This window comes from Sciurus carolinensis, chromosome 5 (genome assembly GCF_902686445.1).
Source record: "Sciurus carolinensis chromosome 5, mSciCar1.2, whole genome shotgun sequence".
NCBI lineage: Eukaryota > Metazoa > Chordata > Mammalia > Rodentia > Sciuridae > Sciurus > Sciurus carolinensis.
Window position 1 is genome coordinate 38,996,213 of NC_062217.1, and position 12,433 is coordinate 39,008,645.

General features: G+C 39.6%; 1 protein-coding gene across 1 annotated transcript in view; it reads left to right on the forward strand.

Annotated features, from left to right (window-relative positions):
- Positions 1-294: 294 nt before the first annotated feature.
- The window catches only part of Kpna3 (karyopherin subunit alpha 3), an 85,557-nt gene continuing 73,418 nt past the window's right edge, over positions 295-12,433 (forward strand). Inside the window, exon 1 of the mRNA XM_047553112.1 lies at positions 295-755. Coding sequence (XP_047409068.1) covers positions 687-755 — 69 coding nt within the window. The 5' untranslated portion in view covers positions 295-686. The remainder of the gene's footprint in view (positions 756-12,433) is intronic.

The window sequence follows — 12,433 nt, forward strand, 5'->3', positions numbered from 1 at the left end:
TTCTCTAATTTTCTGGTCTGCAGGAGCGAAATGAGTCTTTCAGGAGCCCCGCCCCCTCCCTCCGGATAGGGCGCAAGGCACGGCCTCCGAGAGACCCCTCCCCCTCCTCCGCCCAGAGGCGGTCTTAGGGCGGGGCTTCTCTTCCAGCGCTTGGAGTGCCCCGCGCAGAAAGCCGCGCGCACAGCAATCCCGGCATGCTCCTGGTTCTCTTTGGGCGTGGAGAATCGCTTCGGCCGCAGCTAGGCATGCTGGGAACTGTAGTTGTCGCTTGACGCCCGGCGTCTGAAGAAGGGTGGGCCGCAAAAGCCGCTAAGTCCGGCTTCGTTTCTAGCACATGACTTGCGGCCCTGAGGGTGGAACTACTCGCGGGTGAGAGATAGGGTCATCCCAAGAACCAACCGGGAGTGCGTCCAGGCTGATCGTTCTTCCCCGTTTACGTGTCCACAGCTTCCCTGGGCGCGCGCAGCTCCTCAGTCCCGTTCCCGCCCCGCCTGGCCCGGCCGGGCCATCGGCCGGCGCCACCCCCGGCGCTGCTGCCACCTCGCGCTCGGAGGCGTCACGGAACGTGCTCTCCTCTCCCCCTCCCCCTCCCTTCCCCTCCCGGCCTCCCCCGCCTCCCCCTCCCGTGCGGAGACTCGCCGCCGCCGCAGCCGCAAGAGTAGCCGCCGCCGGAGCCGCGCGCAGCCATGGCCGAGAACCCCGGCTTGGAAAACCACCGCATCAAGAGCTTCAAGAACAAGGGTCGCGATGTGGAAGTGAGTGTGCTTCCGCGGTGTGGGCCTGCCGGGCTCGCCCGCCCGGCCGCGCCGGCCCGGCGGCGGTGGGGAGGGGCGGGGGGCCAGCGCCGGGCTGGTTCTCGCCGGCTCGCGGTCGCTCGAGTTGGCCGCCGCCGCCGGTGACCGCGGCCCGCGGCTGGGCGGAGTGGGCAGCGGGACGCGAGCTGAGCTGCAGCCATTCTCCGGAGCTGCCGGCGCGGGGATCGGGAAATGCCGGGGCTTTCGGCCCCGTCACGCGGGCGCGGCCTGGTGTCGGCGAGGAAGGGATGTGAAGCTGAGGCGGGGTCCCCCGGCCGGGGCCTCGCGGGCGGACGGACTGGGATGCTGCCGCCCGGGCCGCCGACCGCACCGGCCGGGGCAGACCGCGTCTCGCGCGGGCTGCGGCTGCAACCTTCCGCCCGGTTCAGCCCCTTTGGTGCCTCCCGCGCTGCCGCACATGGAGCCTGGGCTCTGCCGGTCTCCGCGCCTACCTTCTGCGAGCCGGGCCCAGGCGGGCGGTGGCGGCCCGCAGAGGGGGGTGGGGACCAGCCTGGTAACTGACTTGAGGGTGGTGGATGGGGGAGGGTAGGTGCGCCAAGACCATTTTCTTATATTCCATTGCTGTCCTTAGGACAGCCTTGCTGAGCATTTTCAGTTTATACTCCGGTTACTACTGGCATGTGGAGCGAGCTGAAGGTGGACAATAGTTTACCATCTATTGTGTTGAGGCTTCAGAAAAGAGAGGTTATTCCGACCTCGGCTCTTAGGCTCTGTTTTCTTAGTCTTTCTTGGAGTGGGAGTGTGCACAGGATGAAAATCTCTTTGACATGTTTTACCTGAAACGAATTGGATACATAGATCTCGTCCGTCCTTGCATATCCCTTATGCACCAAGCTGGTAGATTTTCCAAGTGGTTGCAAAACTGTAAACATTCATTGTGGTCACTCAGTTCGTTGCTACTCAGCATGTTGCCATTGTCTCATTAAGGTGACATTAGCAGCTACTATTTGCAAACTCTGCTTATTGAGGCAGCACTAGAGGTCTCTCTGCAGCTACTAAAAACCATGAAGTATAATGCATAAACTTCTCTGGCACTTTGACCTCTGTATTTGATAAGAAAAAAATGGTTTTACATTTACACCCTCTTTTTCTAATACAGGTGACATGATTTGCAGTTCTGTAATTTTTGCTAAGGGACGAGTATCTATTTTATACAGTCTTAAAAGAGAGAAGATGTTGGGGTAAATATACTACTGTTCGGCATTCTCTTTAATAGGGAAACAAAACTCGAACCATTTTCAAAATTAAATACTAATTGGAAAAAACCTAGGGGAATATCTGTGGAATTCCCATTTGAGTGAGGCAAATAAAGGTCATCTATGTCCTGATCATACTTAAATTTCCTTTGTGAGAACTATCTAAGCAAAAGTGAAATTTAAGAATAGGAACAAGAAATTTTGGAAAGCTTCTTGTTACGGTTTCACTTGGTGACAAGAGTTAATTTTGAACTTCTTCCAGCAGTAATTTTTCTTGAAGCTTTACTCTTTCAAAGCAAAAACTTACATAGTTTGAAAAATACTCATTTTGCTTGTAGAGCAAAAATTAATATCATTCTTTCCCTTCTTGGATATTGGTACAGATTTTTGTCTTACTATTTCCCTCTATTATTGTGTTCCAGGAGCTTAATAATATAGTATAATTCAGAAACGTAATAATTACACAGCAAATACTAGCTGATGATTAGAAGGTAACCGGTGACTTCTGGTTGCAACCAGATATTGCAATTCCCAGGATACATTAGGGTAACTAAGACATCAAATAACAGACATTCAAAATGTAGTTCTGTCAGATAGGCACTATATTGTACTGAGAACTCCATGATACCTCATTTAATCCTTATAGCAGCTTTATGAGCTAGGTATGGCATTATCCCCATCTTACATGAAGAATGTGCTTTAGATGCTTTTGTAGTGTTATGTTTGGGGATGCAAAAAGGGGGAGAAGGGAATGGGGAAAGAAGGGACATTCCAGATTTGAGGAAGCACTACTGAGACCTGAGAGAATGTAGTAGAAATAGAGATACAGAGAGAAAGTGCTAGATATACGATATGATTAAAGGGTACCTTGGGTCTAATCTGGTTAAGTGCCTTTATTGTGGATTTAGACATAACTTAAGACCAGATGCCATGCCTAATTTAGTCATATCAGTGAGAGACAATTACATTAGAACCATACTGCAACTTAGTTTTGAAAGTAGTTGTGGTTATCACATTGTTCCAATACTGTGAAATGCACTTTTATTTATTTTTTAATTTTGTATAGGGATGCTTTGCCCCTGAGCTACATCCTCAGTCCTTTTTATTTTTTATTTTTGAGATGGGTTTTCACTAATGACCCAGGCTGGCCTCAAACTTGTGATCCTCATGTCACAGCCTCCTGAGTCACTGGGATTACAGGTGTGTGACAAGGTGCCCAGCTATGAAATGCACTTTGAAAAGATAAAACCTAAGTTACACAACCAGTTGATACACCTTAGCTACTAGGAGCAAGAATAAAATACATATTTTCTAAAGAAAATGAAAGGGGAGAGCTATGTGAGGATCTGGTCTGTGAAGAGGAATTTTCTTGAGTTGAGACTGGAGATGGCTACAACCTAGTATAGGGTTTTGATGATCCTCCTCTTCCTCTTAACCTTCCTCTTCTTCCTCATCCTTCTCTGCATAAAACTCACAGAAGGGAATAAAGCTTACCCTGAGTTTTACAGATAAAGTAGGGAAGAGAATAATTACCTCTAGGCAGTTTGGAGTTTGGTTAGGGGAATGAATTTTGTATCTAAACCTAAGAAGTACATAGGGAAAAGGAAACTCTTAAATACCTTTATTTGATCTGGAATGTGTATTTTCCTACCAGACCCCCCCCCCCCCAGGCTTGATTCTTAAGTTTGTTCCTTTAAAACATTAAAAAACAAAAAAATAAAAATTTTCAAATGTACTTAAGTGCATAAAATGGAAATATTCTGTTTAATGATTACTTTTAAAACCCAACTGCTGTCCAGGTTCACTTTTCTTTTTCTTGCTCCTGTATGCCTTAAGGATGTGACAGTTTTATCAGTAACGTAATAGTTTGAAAAGCTTAACATTTATTGTTTGTAGTGTACTAGTGTTATATGGATAATTTATTTGGTCTTTACAGCAACCCCATGAAGTAGGTGCTATTATTTTCCCCATTTACTCTCTCTCTCTTTTTTTTTTTTTGGTGTTACTGGGGATTGAACCCAGAGCTTTGCCTGTGCTAGGCAAGTCCTCTACCACTGAACTACATCACCAGCCCCGCTTCCCCCATTTACTATGAGAAAACCTGAGGCCTACAACTCTTAGACAACTAACTCTAAGTCATAGTGTGGTAAGTGGCAGAGCCTGGACTTATGTTGAGCATTATGATGTGGAAGCCAGAATTCTTGCTCACTCTGCTGTCCTCCACTGAGGGGAGTCTAAGATTTGACGTGCATGAAGCATGTCTGAAAGTTAGTAAATTGGGAAAATATTGAAGAAATCTGGACTATATCATAGAAATTCCTATTTTGGTACCTTAAAACCTTGCTAATAAAATAGTTAATCTTTTTATCATTTTGATTTATTTGCCTTTTTTTTTAAACTATTGCAGAATTTCATTCTTATTAGCAAAGCGTTGGTTTGATGAAAAAATGATAACCTATGTCCTTGGGCTTAATACTTAATTTTTTTTTTTCCAGGGATGAGGTGGCTTTATTTTTTTAATTTGTTCTAATTATTTAAATGCTTTAATAATATATACTTCAGTTTGTAAAATTTAACTAGCATTCCCAAACTTGTTCCTCTCTCTCTGAAACTTATATTGGTAGGTGGTATAGTCTGATTTTTGATTCCTTTCTCTTCCCTTTTTTTACGCTTTTTGATATTAGCCATCCCAAAGAGCCCCCATATTTGTACCTTTGTTACTGACCTTATTTACCACTGGCCCTGATTAAGACCCGTATCATTTTTTTCCTGTGCAAGTATATTATACCTAGTTTTCCTATCTTTGGTATCTTCTTTTCCCATTTATCTTGTGGATTGATCTTTCTAAAAATCTTTCTCTATTACATTCCTATTCACAATCCTTCCCATTGTCTTCAGGATAAAAGTCGTTAGTGTGCCATACATAATTCCATATAAGGCCCTGCTTTACTTTTCTTATCTTACCTATCACTTTTCCTTGTATCTCCCTTATGCCAGCCATGGTAAAGTACTTGATATGGTTGAGTTACCTGGTCAGTTTTCTCTTCATGCTTTTATAAATGCTATTCTGTTATATGCCTTCTTTGTCTATCTGTTTAGTGGGGCTCCTCCTAGCAAACTCTTCACTCAGACTCATTCATATATCTCTGGAACAGCAAGATTACAATTCTGCCACACCATGTCATTCTAATTAAACAGCAAACAAAAACTCTTCAGAAGTTCTCTATAAGGCATTCCTGACTAATAGGCATATTTAGTACTTTTAATCCCTATTCTTTGTCTCCAGTGTTTTTGTAAGTGAATTTTCCTTCATCTATTTGGGATTAATTGCTTTGATGCACAACAAATCTGTATGTATATAGGTATTAATGTACATGGGTTCTATCAAGAAGCCTAGTAAAGGTAGGGACTTTGGACTACCACTGGTCATTTAGTGACCAGTTCACAACACTTAATAAATAATCTTTGAGAAGAGAGACTAGATAATAAGCTTGAAAAAAAACTATACATCTAGGAATGAAAGGTACAATATTCTAAGATAATTTCTTTTGGCATTGACACCATGGCATTGATACTGTTGCCTAGCTCTCCTTTAACAGTGTATTCTGTTGTAATACATTTCTATAAGGTGAACTAATTCATATTTGGAATGTTAAATAGAGAAAAAATATTAGTTAATACAAAATAAATATGGGTCCATATTTGGGTTTTACCAGCACATTAATGTTTAGCATTCCAAGTAAGAGCTGAGGAACACAAAGTACAGAGATGTGGTGTTACAGAGCAAGCCTAGGAATGTGTACCTTGCCTGGTCACCCATTTCCTATTTTTTGGCTCCATTTCATCAGATGCTCTGTCTTAAAAGTACTTATTGCCTTAGTCATCCTGGTACATGTCACCTCTTTCTTCCTAAATTGGCAGAACATGAAATTTTTTAGGAATCTGTATGTGATACAGTAGACATACTGTAATTTTCTTAAATTCACTTAAAAGGACATATACTCTCCTAATCCTTCTACCTCTTTTTTCCCTCTTTTTATATATTTTTTTTATTTTTATTTTTACAGACTGCATTTTGATTCATTATACATAAGTGGGTTGCAACTTTTCATTTCTAATCCTTTTAACTTTTTGGATTACTCATTTTTAGTTGGTTTTGTCAATTCTTTCTACCCATTGAGTATAGACATGTATTGGGATTTTGTGACTTTTTCTTGCTTACATCAGCAACTCTCTTACCTTTAACCATTTGTGTGTGTGTGTGTGTATGTATGTATGTATGTATGTAGGGGCTTGTCAAACTCGACCTGTTAAAGCCATGTTCTGCCTCTGTTTTTCCTGTTTATGGCATCATCGCCCTAACTGTGACCTGAATGTGAAACTTGAGAGGTTTCTTGGACTCCTTCCTCATCTTCCACATTCAGTCTCATGCCAGTCATGTAGTTTGAATCTCTGTGCTGTCTCTGGATTTTGGCCCTGCCTCTCTATTCCTCTGCTTCCAGCCTACATTAGACGTTATTCCTATTACCTGGCAGTTTAAAAATTGCCTCCAAAGTGGTGTTCTTCCTTCATTTTAGGATTTTTTTTTTTTTTTTAAAGAAAGCCAGATGCTTGATTATTTCTCCAGATTCAACTTTCCTTTTCCCCTTTCCTGGCCCTTTAAGCTTTAGCAATACTGAACTTCTTATATGCTTATACATAATCTGGAATGCCATCCTCCCCTCCTAACCAATGCTATTTCTATTCTCAGGGCCATCCTGTTGACTGGAATATCCTTCCCTTCTCCTGTTGCCTACCCATTTTAAATCCTCAACTCTAGTTTGGGTACCTTTTTTTGCTTCTGAATGAACTCTGAGTATATCTTTCTTATTATAATTATGGTAATATATTTTACTTATATTTTGTCTGTTTCTCCTACTGGATTGTGAACTTTATGGAGGGTGTAAATTGTTTCTTCATTGTCTTCTATTTAGTACAGTGGCTGGAACACAGTAAGAATTAAAATATTCCTCAAATAAATATATCCATACTAGTTTTATAGTCCATATTGGTATAGTAATTTTCCCAAAGTATATTTTTTAATTGAAACTCTTAGTCTTCTAGCATCTTTCCCAGTATTGCTTTCCAAATCAGGTATAATTTTTTTTTATTATAACAGATAAAATATTGGGAGATTAAGGTGAATTAGGGATTAAGGCACAAGCTTTTTGAGACTGGTTTATTTTCACTTAATGTTTTCAAGGTTCATCCATGTTGTAGCACATATTGAAAATTTCCTTTCTATTAATGATTGGATAGAATTCCATTTTATTTTACGTATCATGCTTTTATCAATGAGTACTTGGTAATTTCCTACTTTTTCTTGTTGTCTCCCACTTTTTAAAAAATGCCATCTTTTGCCAGATGTGATAATACAGGCCTGTAATCTCTGTGATTTAGGAGGCTGAGACAGGAGGTTCATGAGGTCAAGTTCAGCCTGGGCAACTTAGACTCTGTCTCAAAATTTAAAAAGGACTGGTAGTACAGTGCCCCTGGGTTCAATCTTCAGAACCACAAAAATTAATTAATGATTAAGTAGATAAATAAAATGACATCTACTTTGTTGAAATTATTGGGTCATTTTTTTTAATGTTAAACTGTACCATATGAAATTGCCTTTTTTTGCAGTTCAAAAACTGTCTACTATAGGCATTTTCATATAGTTAAGCCTAATAGAACGTCCCAATTACAGGATTTGTCTGTTTCCACGTGGGTGGTGCTCATTTATTCCTCCTTTTTTCTCACCATATTTAGGATTTTTTGTAAGCTGGAAGTTAAATTTAAAGGCTTGACCAACTTCTGGTTAAGCATTTTTTAATTAAAAATTTATAATTGATGACACTGTACTTTGGAATATATCCCAATAGTGATATTAACATTGATTAGAGGACTGGGGTTGTGACTCAGTGGTAGAGCACTTGCCTGGCATGTACAAGGCCCTGGGTTCGATGCTCAGCACCACATAAAATAAATTAATAAAATAAAGCTATTGTCAACTACAAGTAAAATAAATAAATTAAAAAAAAGATTGATTAGAGGTGTACAGTGGTGTACACCTGTAATTCTAATCCCAGTGGTTTGGGAGACTGAGGCAGGAGGATCGTGAATTCAGAGCCAGTCTCAGCAGCTTAGTGAGGCACTTAGCAACTCAGCAAGACCCTGTCTCTAAATAAAATAGAAAAAAGGGCTGGGAATGTGGTTCAGTGTTTAAGCACACCTGGGTTCAATCCTTAGTACCAAAAAAATAAAAATAAAAAGATTTTTTAGATGATTCATCTGATAAAGAAGAGTTTAATGGTTTAATGCCAGAGATATGAAAGTTGCTATATTTGCTGAAATGAATTTTAGTTATTTAGGTGAAATGCGACATATACTGCATGACATTTGAAGGAAGAAAAAGTAACATGATCTCTGGTGTCCAGTAAAGGAGTTATAAAATGTATTTCTAGAAATTCTAACTTCAGTTTTGCTGTTAAGAAAAATTTTGTCACAGCCTAGCCAGCATCACCTATTACAGTAGGTAAAATAAATCATGACTATTTACTTTGAATAAATCACCCTGAATGGTTAGGTTTTCTTGGTTACAGAATAGTTTCTTTACATGGCAAAATTTCTTTCCTTTTCTGTTGAAACGCCAGAGTTTCTAAAAATGTCCCATACATTTTTCTTCCTTTTAAAATAGGAAGAAAAAAATAATTAAAATATAATTTAGTTATTTCCTTGGTTTATAAGAATCCCTATTGTATATATATGGATATTGAGTTTTCCTTTTCTTAAAAAAAGATTCTTAGATTAATTAAAATTTTGTACTTAATTTTTGTACATGTAGAGTTTTTGCTCTTCATAATATTTTTGGCCTGTCTTTTCCTTGCTTTCTTTTAGTCTGTCCACTTTTCTCTTTGATACTGTCAGCATGCTTACCTACAGTAACCCCATCTTTCTTCCTTTTTTATTAGACAGTTCATATAGCCTGACTGGAAAACAGGTTTATTAAACATTTATTTAGTGCTTTCTGTGTGCCAGACAGACATTGTTAGTTCACAAAGATAATAAATGTGAAAATATTTTTTTCTGATGTAGGAAGTTCTGTTTAGTGCGAGAGACTGGTACCTAAGCATATGCTTAGTGAATTGCACGATAAGTTCTCTACTACAGTTACATAATTTGCAAAGTACTCTTCAGAATGTAGAAAAAGGGAGTTATTCTGTACCTGGGGAAATTGAGGAACGTTACGTAGGAAGTCATACTTGAGCTAAGTCTTGAAGGATGAGTTTGAGCCAGAAGGAAAGATAACATGTATAACAGATAGTGGCTAAGAGCCTTAAAGACCTGCCATGTGCAAATAACAGTTAATGTGACATTACACTCATTTTGTCTTTTGGAAACAGCATTCCAATTTGGCCTTTTGAAGCTACTTTTCTTTCATTGGATATCTCTTGATGGGATTTTAAATCTAGGTGTTCCTACCTCCTTTGGTTAATTAAGGTGCCTCACCTTTTCTTGGCTTGTACAGATTAGGCCAATTTCTGTCTCTGGCATTTAAATATTGAGTGAGCTGATACTGGGACCTAATTAATTCCTTCTGACGAGAAGTACTGTGAAGGAAACCATTAATTTCTGCCACCTTGATCTGTGGGTGTTGCTTTTATCCCAGGTTTCATAGGCCTGACTCTTCAGTTTATCCTTTGGTTCTGTGAATTGCCCTATATTCTTCCAATAAATTCTCCTCCCCTACCCTCTTTTTCTCTTAAATTAAATCACATCAATTTCTGTTTGCAGTGTAACTTTAAAGTGATCAACTGTCTTGGTTTGACTGGAACTGAGGCAGCTCCCAGAACACAGTGTTCAAACTAGCAAAGATTCAGACATATCTTTAACAAGTCATTCACTCCAAATGAACAGTTTGAGTGTAAAGATAAGTTCTGAAATTCAGATGTTCAGATGGAAATATTCAATGTGCAGTTAAATAATTTGTGTACAACTAGCTAACTTATTTCTCTTAGCTACTATTTGAATTATGAAACTAGTATGAGAGATGAAACAATGAAAATAATGATAACCGGTAATAATTGAGCACTTAAATATGTGCAAGGCATTCTGCTTATAGAAATAATCATCAATATTCCTCACAAGATTTTTATTAGACAAAGAAAATGAATGGTTTGCTTAAAAACATGCAACTAGGAGGGGGCAGAACTGGCATTCAGTCCCAGATTTCTGACTTTAAAACCCCATCTTTCTAATTATTATGCTTATACTATGTTTCAAAATTCTTGCTCCAATAATGTGTAGATATGGTGTAAAAGCCAAAAAAAAAAAAAAAACAAAAACAAAAAACAAACAAACAAAAAAAACTGTAATCAAAGCATATACCAAGGGCAGTGGGCGGTGGAGAAAGAATCACTCACATTGACTTGTTTGAGTCAGGGAACGCTTCATGGAGATGTTTGTGCTTAAGCTAAAAGAAAAATAGGTATTTCCTTGGTAGTACATTTTGTGTGAGCCTGGAAATAGAGGCAGCATAGCATATTTGGGGGCAGTTGAAGTACTTTGTGTTAAGTACAAAAGGAGCCATAGATAATAGGGAAACAAATGGTGTGGTTGTATAAATGGTGTGGTTGTATTTATGGTCAGGTGATGGCTAGATTTAACTTACAGGATTGCTTAAGTAATGTGGCCAGTAGTAAAACTTTGGAAAATAGTGCAAGCAATGATTAGAGTGACTAAGATGATAATGTGGATGAAGGCTTATAGGTATATAGGGGAAAGAGGACTGGGGAACCACATCATTCAGGGGACTAGGTAAAAATGAAACCGAAAAAAGGGTAAAAATGAGACTGAAGAATGTAAGAAACTTAGCAGCAAAGTGGTGGATCAGAATTTTAGGAATTTTAGAACTTGTAGGAGAGTTTGCTAAAAGAGAGGCAAAAGTTATATTGTTAGATGAGGGGTCCGATAAGGACTTGAAATAAGCCATCTGTTGTATTTGGCAGTTGGGCCAGTGAGAAATGGAAACCTGAAAAGTGATGGAGGCAGGAAACTAGATGATCTGGAGTTGAGGTGTAGTTGTCAGTAGGACCTCAACTTAAATGTTTAGTAAAATGGAAAGAAGGGCCACAGTTAACTTGGGGAGGAAGAAGGATTGAAAGAAAGCTTTTTGATGTTTTCTTATTTGTGTGGAAGGGTGAAATTGACTGTATCTAGGCTAAATTGCAGAAATCAAAGCAAAGAAACCTAAGGCCCAGACTAGAAAAGAAATGAAAGAGCCTAGAGTAGGGAGGAATTGATAGGAAGGTGTGAAGTTAAGAGATATAAATGTGGTCAGATCTTGAAGAGGCCACAGGTTGAAAAGCATTTGAACAAGTATAGACATAAGCTGCAGCAGAGAAGCTGGAATAGATTATGCCAGATGGCCTCTGTTTTCTTTGACAAAGTTATCCCATGAGGATGAAGGGTCTAAGAAGTAATCCTTGTAGGAAAGGTGTTTTATGGAATGCAAAATAGGACATATCTAGGATTGAGGGCCCCATCTGAGGGAAGTCTAGATGGTCCATGACTTAGGAGTTTTCAATTTGTGATTTTTTCTGATTTTTAGTTTTTCATCTTTACTATGGTGTGAAATGATACATACTTCAAATTTCAAATTCACTTTTCCTGAGCAAGTGATAACTTGGCTGCCCTGTATCAAGGTGGAGCTTCTAGTCAGCCACGTGATCATGAGGGTACAAAAACCCATACTCTGCCAGGTGTGGTGGCGCACGCCTGTAATCCCAGCGACTTGGGAGACTGAGGCAGGAGGATTGAGAATTCAAAGCCAACCTCAGCAAAAGCAAGGTGCTAAGCCACTCAGTGAAGACTCTGTCTTTAAATAAAATACAAAATTGGGCTGGGGATGTGGCTCAGAGGTCAAGTGCCCCTGAGTTCAATCCCCGGTACCTAAAAACAGCAGTAGCAACAACAACAAGAAAACAAAAGCCCATACTACACAGTGTGCTGTGTTATTAAACTGTAGTGTTCATTAGACTAGCTGTATTCAGTGCACTTCCAGCTTAACAAGACCTTCAGTTTTTACAATGGGTTTATTAAGATGCAACCCTGTTGTAAATTAAGGAACATTTGAACTCTTTGTTCTTTTGGTAACAGTAATGAATACTTTTTAGTTGATTATATCAGATTTAGCTGTCAGCGTGTTCTAGATTATAGTTAGAATTGAGAGTTAAACCAAATTCAAAGTGTAGAAGTCATATTCAGTTGAATTGTACAAAACAACAACCAACCTGAACTAGCAAGAACATTGGAATTTAATAATTTGAAATCTTTTTTTTTCCACAGAAGTGAAAATGTGGGGAATATAGAAATATTGATTGTCCACACACCTAGTTG